The sequence below is a fragment of the Coregonus clupeaformis genome, unplaced genomic scaffold, assembly GCF_020615455.1.
Source record: "Coregonus clupeaformis isolate EN_2021a unplaced genomic scaffold, ASM2061545v1 scaf2204, whole genome shotgun sequence".
NCBI classification, from domain to species: Eukaryota; Metazoa; Chordata; class Actinopteri; order Salmoniformes; family Salmonidae; genus Coregonus; species Coregonus clupeaformis.
In genome coordinates, this window is record NW_025535658.1 from 1 (window position 1) to 17,365 (window position 17,365).

General features: G+C 41.0%; 1 protein-coding gene across 1 annotated transcript; it reads right to left on the reverse strand.

Annotated features, from left to right (window-relative positions):
- Positions 1-3,880: 3,880 nt before the first annotated feature.
- Positions 3,881-16,782, reverse strand: LOC121573823 (proline dehydrogenase 1, mitochondrial). The gene is made up of 14 exons (XM_041886138.2): positions 16,336-16,782; positions 15,690-15,898; positions 13,415-13,449; positions 9,853-10,002; positions 9,645-9,709; positions 9,396-9,512; positions 8,700-8,779; positions 8,495-8,576; positions 8,162-8,254; positions 7,072-7,218; positions 6,169-6,344; positions 5,811-5,909; positions 5,322-5,410; positions 3,881-4,913 (listed from the first exon to the last, which is right to left on the reverse strand). The coding sequence occupies exons 1-14, from the start codon at positions 16,681-16,683 to the stop codon at positions 4,723-4,725; spliced, it is 1,881 nt and encodes a 626-aa protein (XP_041742072.2). The 5' UTR covers positions 16,684-16,782; the 3' UTR covers positions 3,881-4,722.
- Positions 16,783-17,365: the final 583 nt, after the last annotated feature.

The following is a 17,365-nucleotide window of genomic DNA, read 5'->3' on the forward strand; positions in this document are numbered from 1 at the left end:
TAAAAGATTGGAATTAAGAAATATATAAATATTAGAATAGAATACAGTATATACATATGAAATGAGTAAAGCAGTATGTAAACATTATTAAAGTTAAAAAAATAAAAAATAAAAAATAAAAGTGACTAGTGTTCCATAATTAAAGTGACTAGTGATTCCATGTCTATGTATATGGAGCAGCAGCCTCTAAGGTACAGGGTTGAGTAACCGGGTGGTAGCCGGCTAGTGATGGCTTTTTAACAGTCTGATGTCCTTGAGATAGAAGCTGTTTTTCAGTCTCTCGGTCCCAGCTTTGATGCACCTGTACTGACCTCGCCTTCTGGATGGTAGCGGGGTGAGCAGGCCGTGGCTCGGGTGGTTGTCCTTCATGATCTTTTTGGCCTAATAGTGTGTCTTCAACAGGATTTGACCTTATACCCTCACGTCCCTGAATGTTCCATAGTTCCCTACTCTTCCTGCTAAGCTACCGGTCAGGACTTACCATGTCGTACAAACACACACCCGCACACTCTGTGTCATCATGCTACCCTAAATCCAAGGATGCACAGCTGTTGCTGTTCAGGACTCTTCCACATCCTGTCAGTCACATCATCTCAGGGAGCAGAGCTCAGATTAGCTCACATTACACTTCTCTCTCTCTCTCTCTCTCTCTCTCTCTCTCTCTCTCGCTCTCTCGCTCTCTCGCTCTCTCTCGCTCTCTCTCGCTCTCTCTCTCTCTCTCTCTCTCTCTCTCTCTCTCTCTCTCTCTCTCTCTCTCTCTCTCTCTCTCTCTCTCTCTCTCTCTCTCTCTCTCTCTCTCTCTCTCTCTCTTTTCTCCCCCCTTTGGCTCTCTAAGACACAACATGGTAAATCCTGTTGGCCTGAATCCAGTTATTTAGCAAGCTGCTGGGTTTGACTTGACTGCCATCTTGTGGTTGTATAACACTTTACCATGGTGCACATGGACTACCGGCAATGTTCCAAAAAAAGTCAGGACTTTACATGATTTACATCATCACAATTCACATATAGTTGGACCTCAATGAAGAATATGCTCATTATGAAGGGATTGTGAATACTGTCTGCCAGTAATCTGCTGTCTTCAGAGAAAGTTTGTCAGAAGAGAATACAGAATAAAAAAGTGTTCCAACACTCCTCTCTCTGCATAACACCTTTTCTCTCACTGCCATCTGTGAGTCTCTTTGTAATCTGCCATAGAACTGTCTGTGTGTGTGTGTTTGTGTTTGTGTGTGGTTTGTACACTTGATTTCTATTATAGCTGCTCTCACACTGTGTACCATCATGTTAACTACAAAGCTAGAGAACATGTTCCATGCTGACACAGCATGAAACACCGCTATGATACATGATACACTGTACACTACAATGTTGTCTAATAAATACTGAAACCCATTTCAGCCCACATATATCACTCTCAGACGGCCCTGTCTGACATCCTCATTCTGTCTTTATCAGTTGTCCCCTGAAATCCACCAACACCCAATCTACACCAAATCTAGATTTAGTATAGAGAAATTACTTGAACCACAGGTGCATGCAATAACTTATCCATGGGTGACTGAGTGTGATGACTTACAAAGGATAACTTACACATTAAAGGTCGCTCTAAGATGATATCTAACTGGACCTGATTTGAATTGTTATGCCCCCATGCGCCCCACTGAAGCTATTATAACAAAGCTGTGCAGGTGCATGTGTGGTGCGATGGTTGGGGTACATTGTTCAAACAATGATTGAATGCCATGGAACATTTAGTAATGCTGCACAGCAGTGGAATAATGGCTCTGTGTACTGTCTCTACCAGCTGCTGCTGTCTGTGTTTGATTGGCAGAGACAGATCATGTGTGCCCTGTTTGTTGTCATGGCTTTGTTGTCAAGGCGATGTCTGAAGGCTATAATCATGTCTGGAATAGAGAGATAACAAGGTCTCTAGTCTAGACTAGCTCTAGAGAGCAACACAAATGAAATGTCAGATGTTATTTAAATCATTAAAGGATTATTCTTGTGTACCTAATTCCCAATTGAAACCAACCAAAATGTTGGCCATGGCCACTTACTCAATAATTTTTTTAGAAGAGGCATCATAATTCTACAGTCACATGGCTAACACTGTCAACAGACTGCTTTTAAATGGCAGTTATTGACTGGCCGGAACATCATAAATAAATCCAAAATAAAATGAATATTCCTAATGGACTGGACATTTTTGTGGAATGGGCTAACATATAACTAGGGCTAACATATAACTAGGGCTAACATATAACTAGGACTAACATATAACTAGGGCCAACATATAACTAGGGCTAACATATAACTAGGGCTAACATATAACTAGGGCTAACATATAACTAGGGCTAACATATAACTAGGGCCAACATATAACTAGGGCTAACATATAACTAGGGCTAACATATAACTAGGGCCAACATATAACTAGGGCTAACATATAACTAGGACTAACATATAACTAGGGCCAGACAGGAGATGTACTCTAAACACAAACTAATTGGTTCCAGTAACCAGTTACATAAGCAGGCTTATTTTAACTTCCAAACTTACATAAAAATCTCCTCTAAGTGGCTGCATGGGCACATGCTCATCAACAGTAGACAAAGCCTAGAAAGATCTGTGTATGTGTAGGCCTAACTGATTGTTACCTCATTCAATATGCCAGGTGTGGAGTGGCCATCTGGCATTTTTGGCAAATGCCAGATGGGCTGGTCCATTTTCAGCCCAGTGGGCCTGTCTAACTTGTTTCATTATCTGGCTATATCTGGGGGCCTCAAGGAAAATAATTGCCCGGTTGGTCTAGAGGGCCGGTGTGGTGGCCTCAAGAAAGAAAATGGGCCGGTGTGTTAGAAATGCCAGTGGTGATTTCTGTTCCCAGTCCGTCTCCAGATGACCAGGTTGGACACATCTGTGTAATGCTTCAGCGACATTGATGTGTATGTATTAAAGAACGCATTCCATTCACTGGATAGTTAACATGCATCCCGCAAAAAAACTACAAAATATATTGCATGCTTTACACATCAATATGAAAACCACTACATACAGATGGTTTTATAAGACCTTTATTTATTGTTCACCTTTTCATCATATAAAACATGATCTTGGTGATACAGTATCTGAATGGTATATTACTTTATAAAAGACCTACATTACAATTAATGTGGATCTGATTTCCTATACACACAGATATGACAGTTGAGGCAACAACTGCACTGAAATTACAACTCAACAAAGCGCTTATCATTTGACAATACAGGAGGTCCATTTCTCATCAATACCCTAAATCATTAGATGTTCTCCTTTCTAAAAAGGGCTACTGCTGGGTGATTTAAAAAGTAATAGTCAAATCGATCAATAATATAATAATACTCTTAGCAAAAATGTTTATCTTTAATTTACAATATGTAGAATCTGAGAATAGAAAGGTTCAGAACTTTTGTGAAACATCACAGCACAGTTGAAAAATATATGGCAAATAGAAATCAAAACTGGATGGTGTTTAGAGATAGATAACTATTGTAAAATATACTGTGCCCGTAAAATGTATATAGTATGTTTAAGCTGGAAGTAGAAGCCTAAGTGTTGTTGTCCATTTGTTTACTCCAATTAGGGGAGGGACGGTAGGGTTAGGGGGAAATAAAGGAAAATATATTTACTATATATATATATATATATTTACAAAATAAATATATGGGGGAATGGAAATTATGCAGACAATTACATTGATGGAAGCCACAATCGATCTGCAATATTAAAGCTGATCTACATTAGAAGAAAAAAAGTTATATTTGCATAAAAATAACATCTGTAACTAATTATCAGCAACAAACATTGCAAAGCTCAAGAATAAACCTAACATGCACAGTGCTTTTCTCATTGACATGCTTTATTCCTTCAACAAATTGGAGATAAAATAAGACAGTAATATCATCATACTGTACTACCTTGTGTACATCAGTTTTATATTTCTATTTAAATAATTTAAATATTTGTTTTAAATCAGCAAAGCTAGAACCCTGTACAAAGTATTTACAAATGGCCAATCATCCACAGTTCAGCAAAACATAGATAGAAAGGACCATTTTAAACATGGTTCCAAAGCAGTCTGTAAGAAAATGATAGCAACTCCATTTTTACAAAACATACCATTTCTGAACATGGAAAGGAAAAAAAGACACTGGACACATTAAATAAGAGCCTTAATAAATCCAGAGAAATCCTAACGACAACTACAGTTAAATCAATTTACAGTTAAATTGATACGACTCTATAAGCAGTGTTAACAATCACACACTTTCCATGCTAGTTTAAGAACTATAACTTAACTTTAAAATGCCCAATAAGCTACTGAATAAGCTGCTAACCTACAGTGGATAAGAGATATTCTTATATAAAATAAGGACACTTTTGGCAGCAATAAATAGATAGAAAGGCAGAGACAGTCAGAGGGTCTTTTGGCATTAGGAGAGCATCTTAGTACTAGGCACAACTACCTACAGTACATTCTAAAGCCATGGGGGTGAATCCTAACTTCCACTTCAGTAAATTCTTCACTTTAGGCTCCCATTGACATCAGCGCATGACTAAGTGAAAATTCAACTTAAGTGGCAGTTAGTATTCGCCACATTGTGCGCAGGGCAGGTACAGTTAAGACATTGGAATGTATTACAGGGGCAGAGTGCTGGTGTGCCAGACAGTCAGTCAGCTCAGTTAGTACACAGGCTTGTAGAGGATCTGTCCATTGAGCAGCCTGCGTTTGAGTTCCTTCCATAGCAGGCTGCGCTCCCTCTGGGATCCCTTCATGAAGCCCCGGTTCTCCAGTGCACGGCGAGACAGGTAAGGGATGACCTCGTTGACTGGGCCGTAGGGGACGTACTTGTACACTGGGAATCCAGCCTGGCCTGTTCTCAGACACAGAGAGAGTGGGAGATGTTACATGACTGGAGAAGCAACAACGACAGGCAATATGTTTCACACAAGCACAGAAAAACATTGGAACCTAATTACATGTACAGGTATGGAAGGTATTTTTGTCTAAACGTTAGTCTCTAAACTAAATTTGCAAATCAATAGATAGCTAAATGATATAATAACAAAATGTGTAAGAACTGTGTGAACCCCTATTGATCTACACACTAAAGATAGCTATGGTATGGTATCAGGTGACTGATGACGGAGTGTGACCCTGAGGTTGTTTGTTTCGCACAAGATTTCTGACCAAAATGCCAATCAATAAATCTTGAACTGCAATAAACCCCTTGATTATGCAACACCTATCTACAGTTCTGATGGTGTTGAGATTACAGTACCTAGTGGGAAGCTGATCTGGTCACACATGCCGAGCAGCTGTCCAAAATATACCTTGTTCTCAGTGGGCGACAGACCCATCTGGTTCATCCTGCAGAGACACAACACAGACGGAATGTAAATATTAAAAAAACATAACACTGTGCAAAAATAAACATCACCTCACTGATGTATGCATTTTTGTTTTAGTCATTTAGCAGACACTCTTATCCAGAGCGACTTACAGGAGCAATTAGGGTTAAGTGCCTTGCTCAAGGGCACAGAAAGATTTTTCACCTAGTCGACTCGGGGATTCGAACCAGTGACCTTTCGGTTACTGGCCTAACGCTCTTAACCACTAGGCTACATGCCCATTGATGTAATACATTTGATTTCTGTGAAGTGGTTTTACTACTGGTTTGGTGCTTTGTGTTGCAAAATGTCTGTACAAATAGTCTAGTAACTAGTCTATCCGCCTCTTGATTTGAATAAAGCCCAGAGGCTGGCCTTACTTTTCCAGGGTGAATTTGACAGTGTCCTCGTTGTGTGACGCCACCATGACATTAGCCTTCCTGTTGTGGTCGATCTCTTCCAACACAAACTCTAAACACCTTTGGAGAATCAGGGAAAAGATAAGGAACTTTATCTATTCCATTCAGCTGATATGATAACTTCATCACATAATGCATCCAAATTCAACCATGTAAATACCAATTTACTAACGTCATGCATAACACCAATGGGAGTAGGGTGAAGATGATCTTCGGTCTGTTTTGCATTTTCCACACTAATGGATTGGGGGTCGGGGAAGCTGATCCTAGATCTGTACCTAGGGGAAACCTCACCCCAAAGCACAGAAGGGGGTCTTACTTGTGGTACATCCGGTTGGTGGCCTCGTAGTCTGGGTTGATGGGGTCTTCGTAGCCGATCTCTTCCGCCCTGCTCCTCTCCTGGTACATGTAGGCCCCGCGGACCAGCTTGGCCCCAAAGTACCAGCCCTCACGCCGGGACAGCTCCACGTCCACGGACACATTGTCATAGGCTTCCTGTACAGGTAGTAAAAGGTCACACACAATTATATAATGCTATGGTTAACAACACAAATCTTGACATTTTAGTCACCAGGCTGTCCATAACATCTCTTATAAAGGGTAGATAAGTAACACAATTGTGTTTTAATAGTTTCATTTCACGTTTCATGTTAATGTCAAAAAACAAACAAGGCTATGGAAGGTTTATATGGATTATATACTAGGTTGGGCTTTTATGAGTCAAATATGGAAGGCGTACAAAACCTGTTTCACTCTAAGCGTATGACAAGTCTATACATAACAGGGATCCTCCCTACATACATAATCTATGAGATTGTACATGTAGTCCAAATAACAAGTCCCAAGCTCTACATACATAATGTAAAGTGATTAATAAGAAGATGCACAAGAACGGGGCCAGTGATGACAGAGGGTGTAGAGCAGGGGTCAGCATAAGGCGGCCAGCGAGCCAAAACCATCCCACAAATGATTTTTTTGGGTCCCAAAAGTTTTTAGTAATAACAATAAAATAAATATACTTATGTGATCGTGTCTCAATGTAATCAAGGTTTGAATTGATTGTTATTTTCAAATACAAATGCTTTTTGGGCTTAGTTTGGGCTTAGTTGTGGTCACTTTGCAGTGTACAAATTATTATAATTATTTTCCGGTCCCCGACCATTCGCTCCGACAAAAATCTAGTTGCCTACCCCTGGTGTAGAGGGCAGTGTCGAGGCCTCACCTTGAGATAGCACTGGTAGGTGTTGAAGATGATGGGCTTCTCTCTGTTGAAGATCCTCTGCATCTCCAGGGTCAGTCTGCTGATGGCCGGCTGGAAGTACGTCTGCTCAGCATCCACCATCAGCCTCACCCCGTTCTCCACTGCATGCTGGGATAGAGGGAAGAACAAAAGCTTTCTGTTAACTTCTGACAGTTAGCACCAACACCCGGTTAGCTCCAGAAAAGTGTGCAGAAAATGTTCTTGATAATCTGAAACCCTTCAGTGATCTTGCTCCTACCTAGGCTATAGAAATGTATGAGTCTAAGCCTTCTATTTCAGAGCATGTTACATTTGACATTTTATTCATTTAGCAGACTATCCAGAGCCACTTACATTTAGCGCATTCATCTTAAGATAGCTAGGTGAGAGAACCACATATCACAGTCATAGTCGTAGCATGTTGAGGTCTTTGGCCATTTGGCCACAGGCATCTTGTGTTGCCATGTAGTCCAGCCATGCTAATGCAATCTCTAGGGACCAAGGTATTCCTTTTATCTATAGAGACTCACTTAAGAGCAAACAGACTTTGGATACAACATGTCACAGTAGACTCTTGGTCCTGTTGGCGCAGTGCAACTACAATTCAAACAGAGTGGGCTGAAACCTTTCCCAACAATGATGACACATTGCTGAAGTAAATCTGAAAATTTGTAACAAGAACAAACAAAACTATTGCCAAAAGGTTTATTTCCAATAAACTCATGTAGTCCCCTGCAGCTCAGTTGGTAGAGCATGGTGCTTGCAACGCCAGGGTTGTGGGTTCGTTTCCCACGGGGGGCCAGTATGAAAAATGTATTTACTCACTAACTGTAAGTCGCTCTGGATAAGAGCGTCTGCTAAATGACTAAAATGTAAATGTAAAATGTAGGGCCTGCTCACTGAGGCAGGGCTGAGAGTAAGAGAATATTCTTGTAAAATCTGAGATATACTACATCCCATGATTCAATTAATATGTGAATAGCTGGGTTAATATACTGTTGTTAACCAATTGTTAAATTGTAAAGCCATGCTAGTTAACAGTGCCCCATATTGCACTCTAAAATCACCCTACCTTAGCCAGAACATCCACTCTCTGCAGCATCCTCTTCATCTGTTTCTCCTCTTCAACGGTGAACTTCCTCAACAGAGGCTCCAGCTGACCAGTCTAGAAGATCAGAGGAAACACACATTTCATTTAGAGTCAACCCTGACCTAAACTACAAAATGGATGTATATACTGTATGTACATGCTGCATAGATGGATGAATTTGTGCTGGTACATAATGCACTTCATGAGTTTCTATGTACAAACACATTCAGGTAGATATCATACAGTAGTATGCCCGTGTGTTAAATATTACAAGGATATGTAAATAAATGTGTGTGTAATATGTGGCTAGCTCGCCTCAAAGTTGGGAATGACGAGCAGGTTTGAGATCGATGTTCTGCCGTTGATCAAGCTATTCCAGTCCAGAAGGTCTATCGTTCTTGGGAACATAACGTAAATGACAGATTCAAAGTCAAATCCAGTCCTGTACACACATCCTATCCATTGAATATTCTATCGTTTGTGTGCTCATGATGCATTCCAAGTGAGTTCAGCCTCTTACCCTGATGAGCCCAGTTTCTCTCCAGTAAACCAGTTCTCAATGTCGTCTTTATTTCCAACACCCAGCTTAGTCAAACTCTCCTGTAGCAAACAAAAGTACAGTATTATATAGAGCCATTATTGCATGGAACTCCCATCTCATATTGCTGAAATGAACAGCAAACCTGGTTTAAAAAACAGATAAAGCAACACCTAACGGCACAACGCCTCACCCCTATTTGACCTAGATATTTTGTGTGTCTGTATTGATATATAGGCTACGTGTGCCGTTTAAAAATGTACAGTATGTAGTTCTGTCCATGAGCTGTTCTTGTCTATTAATGTTCTGTATTATGTCATGTTTCATGTTTTGTGTGGACCCTAGGAAGAGTAGCTGCTGCTTGCGCAACAGCTAATGGGGATCCTAATAAAATACCAAAATAGGTTTGAATTTTTTTAAAGAATACCAATAACTATTAACGATGAGACATTAAAGATAACGGTAATCACTAGCAGGGAAAACAATTAATAAATGTTTCATAATTTTGCTATAGTGTTTGGTGTTTTCGTCTCAAAGGAACTATAGGGCTCCCACAGAAATTAAGTCTGTTAGGGAGTCTTCTTACCAGCAGAGAGACGGTTTAGGTGATTTTTAGCTGGGAAACTGCTTGACCTCATTCACATCTCCACTTTGAGTGTTGCTCTAGGCGACACGCACCTTCAGTTGTTCCAGTTCCAGTTTCTGCTCCAGTGCGTCCATGCCAGACTTCCCCTGCTGAGCTGCCAGCAGGTTAAAGAACCTCCTCCATTTCACCAGCACCTCTGAGAACTGGAGCTGGAGACGGGAGGAGACAGGTCATAACGCCAACAAACAAACAAACTAAAAAGCTGCCCTGTCACGATCACTGCCAATGTTAAATCAAGGGCTAAAAGAGAGAGTCTAACAGGCAGAGGGTGTCTAACTCACCAGGAACTGTGGGCGGCCCAGGGCAGTCATCTTAACGGCAGAAAATCCATCTACAGAGGCCCCCCCTGAGAGTCAGATACAACATAACATTAAATAGATCATAATAATCATATTATGCATGATATAACAACATCTGCAAAGAGTCTGCAAAAAAGATTTTTGGACTAATTGAATTAATTCAATTCACTGCATTTTATTGTGTTCTCACCTGAGGCTTTGATGCAGTTGAGGAAGGTCTCCATCTGGTTGTCACACTTAGCCTCATCAGCATAGAAGTATGTCCTGGCACTGATCACGCCCCCACGACGGTCCCCAAACTGACGGTGGGCCTGGTACTTCTTCTCACGGTGGTCAACGCCTACAGTCAGAAAACAACATAATGTAACAAGACTTTCCTCTAGACTCGAGTATACCCACACAGAACACTGGGAGAGAAAGACAAGAGAACCCTTTCCATAGGAATGACCCTCACCACCATCACCTAAATAATCTAGATCTAAATTGGCATAGATACCTGGAGATCTGTTTTTCAGAAAATGAACAATTGTGACAGCAGCACACTTTTACATGTACCACATATATTAGCCAGGCATGTGCCTCTTGGTAAGGTAACATATCTGCAGACCCATATATATATATATATATACACACATACATATAAAAAAATATTGATATGTAGGCTATGTGTGCCATTTATAAATGTACAGTATGTAGTTCTGTCCTTGAGCTGTTCTTGTCTATTAATGTTCTGTATTATGTCATGTTTATAAACTGGGTGGGTCGAGCCCTGAATGCTGATTGGCTGACTCGGGGCACCCGAGTGGCGCAGCGGTCTAAGCACTGCATCTCAGCGCTAGAGGCGTCACTACAGACCCTGGTTCGATTCCAGGCTGTATCACAATCCGGCCGTGATTGGGAGTCCCATAGGGCGGCACACAATTGGCCCAGCGTCGTCCAGGTTTGGCCGCGGTAGGCCGTCATTGTAAATAAGAATTTGTTCTTAACTGACTTGCCTAGTTAAATAAAGGTTAAATAAAAAATGTAAACATCAGACCGTATACCACGGGTATGACAAAACATTTATTTTTACTGCTCTAATTACACTGGTAACCAGTTTATAACAGCAATAAGGCACATCAGGGTTTGTGTTATATGGCCAATATACAACTCCGCATTGCGTTGTGCCTAAGAACAGCCCTTAGGCGTGGTATTTTGGTCATATACCACACCCCCTCTGGGCTTATTGCTTAAATATACACACCGTCAAAATAAGTAAAAGAAAATAGATCTCTAGATATCTAGTGCCAGGCTCAGAAAAAAGATATGGGGGAGAGGGTTATGTAAATATCCAGTGCCCCAAAACATGCAACACATGACATGAACCAGGGTTCCAGCTGCTCTTTAACTTAACATGCATACCTGTAGGCTTGGGCGATATACCGTTTATACCTCATACTGGGGTAATTCTAAATACCCCCGGATCATAGCTTTATAAGGGACCATAGCTTTCACCTGGTCAGTCTATCATTGAAGAGCAGGTGTTGTTAATAGTTTGTATACACAGTGTGTATATACTGATATATATATATACTGATATATATATATATATACATATATATACACACACACTACAGTTCAAAAGTTTGGGGTCACATAGAAATGTCCTTGTTTTCCATGAAAACATACATGAAATGAGTTTGAATAGGAAATAGGAAATGTAGTCATTGACAAGGTTAGAAATAATGATTTTTAATTGAAATAATAATTGTGTCCTTCAAACTTTGCTTTCGTCAAAGAATCCTCCATTTGCAGCAACTACAGCCTTGCAGACCTTTGGCATTCTAGTTGTCAATTTGTTGAGGTAATCTGAAGAGATTTCACCCCATGCTTCCTGAAGCACCTCCCACAAGTTGGATTGGCTTGATGGGCACTTCTTACGTACCATACGGTCAAGCTGCTCCCACAACAGCTCAATAGGGTTGAGATACGGTGACTGTGCTGGCCACTCCATTATAGACAGAATACCAGCTGACTGCTTCTTCCCTAAATGTTTCTTGCATAGTTTGGAGCTCTGCTTTGGGTCATTGTCCTATTGTAAGGAGGAAATTGGCTCCAATCAAGCGCCGTCCACAGGCTAAGGCATGGTGTTGCAAAATGGAGTGATAGCCTTCCTTCTTCAAGATCCCTTTTACCCTGTACAAGTCTCCCACTTTACCACCACCAAAGCACCCCTAGACCATCACATTGCCTCCACCATGCTTGACAGATGGCATCAAGCACTCCTCCAGCATCTTTTCATTTGGTCTGCGTCTCACAAATGTTCTTCTTTGTGATCCAAACACCTCAAACTTCGATTCGTCTGTCCATAACACTTTTTTCCAATCTTCCTCTGTCCAGTGTCTGTGTTCTTTTGCCCATCTTTTATTTTTATTGGCCAGTCTGAGATATGGCTTTTTCTTTGCAACTCTGCCTAGAAGGTCAGCATCCCAGAGTCGCCTCTTCACTGTTGACGTTGAGACAGGTGTTTTGCGGGTACTATTTAATGAAGCTGCCAGTTGAGGACCTGTGAGGCGTCGGTTTCTCAAACTAGACACTAATGTATTTGTCCTCTTGCTCAGTTGTGCACCGGGGCCTCCCACTCCTCCTTCTATTCTGGTTAGAGCCAGTTTGCGCTGTTCTGTGAAGGGAGTAGTACACAGCGTTGTACGAGATCTTCAGTTTCTTGGCAATTTCTTGCATGGAATAGCCTTCATTTCTCAGAACAAGAATAGACTGACGCGTTTCAGAAGAAAGTTATTTGTTTCAGGCCATTTTAAGCCTGTAATCGAACCCACAATTGCTGATGCTCCAGATACTCAACTAGTCTCAAGAAGGCCAGTTTTATTGCTTCTTTAATCAGCACAACAGTTTTCAGCTGTGCTAACATAATTGCAAAAGGGTTTTCTAATGATCAATTAGCCTTTTAAAATGATAAACTTGGATTAGCAAACACAACGTGCCATTGGAACACAGGACTGATGGTTGCTGATAATGGGCCTCTGTACGCATATGTAGATATTCAATTTTTTTTAAAATCAGCCGTTTCCAACTACAGTAGCCATTTACAACATTAACAATGTCTACACTGTATTTCTGATCAATTTGATGTTATTTTAATGGACAAAAAATTGCTTTTCTTTCGAAAAAAATGAAATTTCTAAGTGACCCCAAACTTTTGAATGGTAGTATATATATTGTTTTATAAATAACGCCCCTTGTGAGCACAAAATCTGGATACCGCCCAACCCTACACACCTGCCCTCATTAACCCCTCTCCCCCTCCTAGCCTCCAGACTAAATCCAGATCTAACCTGATCCCTCAACCATGCAATCTCATGTAACAGCTCTATATTAACCCTTAAATGACCGCTGGCATAGACCCAGGAAGTTAGCATTCAGGAACACTGCTGAAGCGACAGACATTTTGGCAATGCAACCCCACTGCTTTCACACGCACGGTTAAGTGCCCTGTGTGAAAGGGGTTCCACCCCCCACCTCCACCAACCAGATGGCCTGATACATCAGTAATGAAACATTTATGTCAAGTAACATTACTGTGGTCATGCTCCTGCGTTACGAAGAATTCTGAAGCTGGCACTGCAACAAATTATAAAGTGCATAAATAACCAATCAATTACAACAAAACTCAATCATAACCGAATAAATTAATTGTAAACCAAACTGAAAACTCATTTTGAGTTGTTAATCCGTTTCAGTCAACAAATACACACCTGGACTTTCTTTTTCAGCTTCAGAAACACAGGCGCTGAAAGAGAGGAAACACTGAATTAACATGACATCAACTGAGAGATACTTATATCACTACTACAACCACTACTATACAGGCAAAAAGCCTAATAACTACAAGTGTTCAGGTGTTCAGTACCAAATAAGATGTTCGAAATAATGTTGAAGTAAGTAGATGGGGAGGAAAATGGGGTGAGTGTGGTCGTTTCACAACCACAGAGTGAGTGCCAGTATGTTGACTGTACTATATATATGGTACGCACGACAGGGGGATTGGGGGGAGGGTGCTAACATTATGTAGAAGTGCAAATGTCCTGCTAGTTGATCTCTTGTGCCGTCATGGACTTCTGATCACTGAGAGTGTTGACTGTTTCAAAACCTCAGTGCATCACACATTCAGTAGCCTAGGTTAATCCAGTAAGATCCAGGACTCTAATACCCAAGCTTGAATAACATGAAGGAAATTGATCTCATTAGCACATTGCTGTATTTTTTTATTTACTTTTATTTAACCCTTCATTTACCAGGTAAGTTGACTGAGAACACATTCTCATTTACAGCAACAACCCGGGGATTAGTTACATGGGAGAGGAATGAGCCAATTGAAAGCTGGGGATGATTAGGTGGCCATGATGGTATGAGGGCCAGATTGGGAATTTAGCCAGGACACCGGGGTTAACACCCCTACTGTCACAATAAGTGCCATGGGATCTTTAGTGACCACAGAAAGCCAGGGCACCTGTTTAACATCCCATACGAAAGACGGAACCCTACACAGGGCAAGGTCCCCAATCACTGCCCTGGGGCATTCGCATATTTTTTTAGACCAGAGGAAAGAGTGCCTCCTGCTGGCCCTCCAACACCACCTCAAGCAGCATCTGGTCTCCCATCCAGGGACCGACCAGGATCAACCCTGCTTAGCTTCAGAGGCAAGCTAGCAGTGGGATGCATGGTGGTATGCTGCTGGCATCTTTCTGTGCTGTTGGTTGTTTCAATGATTGCCATGGCTTAATGTTATCAAGGGGTAAATATTTGCACAGGCTAACTGCACAATTTGAATGAAAGTTTTAACATACATTAGTTTGAGTCTCGACGTTTGAAAGTAATAGACTTCAGAAACTCAATCAAAGCATGTACTTTGCCAACCATGATTAAAAAAATTAAAGGTTGATTGCAACTCTGGTACTCCCACAATGATTAATTCACAACATGTTGATAATGTATGGACCGTCATCACTTCAAGGGGGTGTTAAAACCTTACTTGTTTGAACAATTCCAGTGAATATGAGTCCTCTTCCTCTCTGGTACATCCAATAATTAACAAGAGAGGAGAGGATGTTGTGTGATACTCCACTAATGTAGGCTGGCTCCAAAAGTCCTTATTAGTCTCCTCGTGTGGAGAGTTCCACAGCAATGAGGTATGGTCAGAATGTTATCAAGTTGGTCTTTAATGGTGTCACTAACCTTTTCACTGTCAATCCCATCCACCACCCCACCCCTCTTCGTTATTCAGCCTGTTAGTTCAGCTTGAATGTGTGCATAGTCAGTCTATAAGAAAATCCCTAACCAAACAGGGGAAGGCTGTTTCCCAAAACAAATGAAAACATAACACTCCCTGGGCCTCTTTTGAAAGGGTGCATCAAGTTACCCAACAGTGCAGGCTTGTCTTAATCCATCGCATGTAACTGCATTCTCAAAGGGACTGGAATAAACTTGCTTCTTCAGCTCAACAAACTAACCAATGGTGGCCGGGTAGTGCTGGGTAATGTCAGATGCTGAAAGAGATGCATTGTTTACAATCCATTTGAACCCATGAAAAATGGGATGGGCATGTTTTATGGTGAGAAGTTGTAAACACAGGTTTTTATGAATATGAAACATGAGTAGGCCTGTGTGTTTGTGAGAGAGTGTGTTTGAGAAAAGTGCAACATATGGAACTGACCATATGACTTGTTCCCCAATAGTATTGGATCAGATAGGATTATTTTGACTGTAGCCTTTTGCAATAGGTCAATTGCAGAAAACGTTTACATAGTGGGCACTGAGGTAAAAGTATAGGCATCTCACTGTACATCACATAGCTACAAATAATCAATGATTCCTAATCAATAAATTATGAAACTAGAAAATGTGAAAGCTTGTATTTGAATTGTGGATACTGCAAGAGTCCTATATCCTCTATTAGTGTTACTTCAGCTGGGGTTGTGACTAATGAGATACAGACTACTACAGCAGACTAGGAGGGCAGAGACTACTTACTCCATCTCCTTCTTCTCTGCCTCCTCCTGGGTCAGGTCCTCCTCCACACTGTAATCCAGGACTGACCCCACACCGAAGGCCTGGTTCTTATGGATCAGAGGCTTGATTGAGTTGTGGTCCTCCCCGGCCACAAACTGCCCATAGAACGTCATCTTCATCAGCTTCTCAAACAGCCGCTGGCCAAACACCTTCTTGCTAAGGTCCATCAACTGAGGACAGAGCAAATAATCAACTGAGTTAGACCCACAACATGCCAGTTATAGTGTTCCTTATAATTTGATCCACCCAGGAACTGATCTACGAAAACCACCACCATTTGATTTTCATTTTCAGTCACAAGATTAAATACAAATGGTATGATAATATAGTTTAGTTAACACCTGCCTCAGTCACAGCTTGCTGTGTAGTCAGTCAGCCAGGATAATGATAATAGGGCTAAACTACTTGTGCACCTGGAAATGTTAGGCTGTGAAATAAATGGAAGTTGTTCTTCTGCATGCATGTTGAATAATGGCCCTTTTGACAGTCAGAAATGTCCATTATGTTATCTGATATCACTTGTATGACAGTTAGCCTACTAACCACACCTGTAAAAACTAATCAAAGGAATGTAGCAAAAACAATCTAATCAAAATAATGTCCCTACCTCCTTGTTCTTGTCAACGAGGAAGTCGAATGTGCAAAGCTTGAAGACCAACAGACTTCTAAGCAGCTCAATGTTATCTTTACTTTTGTAAGCTTCATGAGTATTGTCAAAGTCGATTGCGATCTTCTGTGTTTGAGCATCGGTTGTATTTTTTGATTGGCTGATGAGGTCCGCTTGAACAGCTTTCACCACGGTGCACTCATCAACTTGCTTCTCTTTCCCTCCTTCAACCTCATCACGTTGCGTGGATGCGACCGTGGAGCGAAGTCTCCCCTGAGACAAGCATATTCTCTTGATGTTGTCGTAACTTGACCTGACTAGAGCTGGTACTACCTTATTGTACGACATTTTTAAAAATGTTATTTACTTTAGTATTTAAAATCGTTTTATTGCGTTTGAGGGCGCGTGCTTCCACCACTCTTCGTTCCAGCTAGACTGAAAGCCAGAATTAGTTGTTGCACAGCGTTTATAACCCAACAACGTCTTGTAGTAGGCACGCCTACTCTGACGCATCTGGCAGGACTCCTGCTTCCAGTAAAACCCGTTTACCCACCGTCGTTGTGTAAAGGATTAGGCTACAACATTTCTTTCATAACGAATAAAGAAATCCAAGGTGAAAAATCGGTATAAGCCCTTGTCAAATTTATGTTTATGAACTAGGAAAATTTCAAATTAAACTGAGAAGTATATTGTTGTAATACCAGTAGAAGATATGCATAATATGAGTTTGCTTTTGGTGTATAAAAACAAAAATTGTGAATGAAATAGATAAAAACATTTTTGAAATATAGCCAGCCTAGCATTATACTATTGCCTCAGTGGGTTAAGCCAATTGGCAAGGTGTGCTAGTGTGTTTGACTTAATGGTATCTCCTGCCTGAAAGAAAGTACAGCAATCAATGGGTTTAATTATCCTACACTTCAATACTGTTGCCTAACATATGCCTAAAAGGCCCGAAGAAATGTTGAACAAGTTGTCATCCATCCGACCATAGACATAGTGTGTGTGCGTGTGTGTACTGTGAGAATGT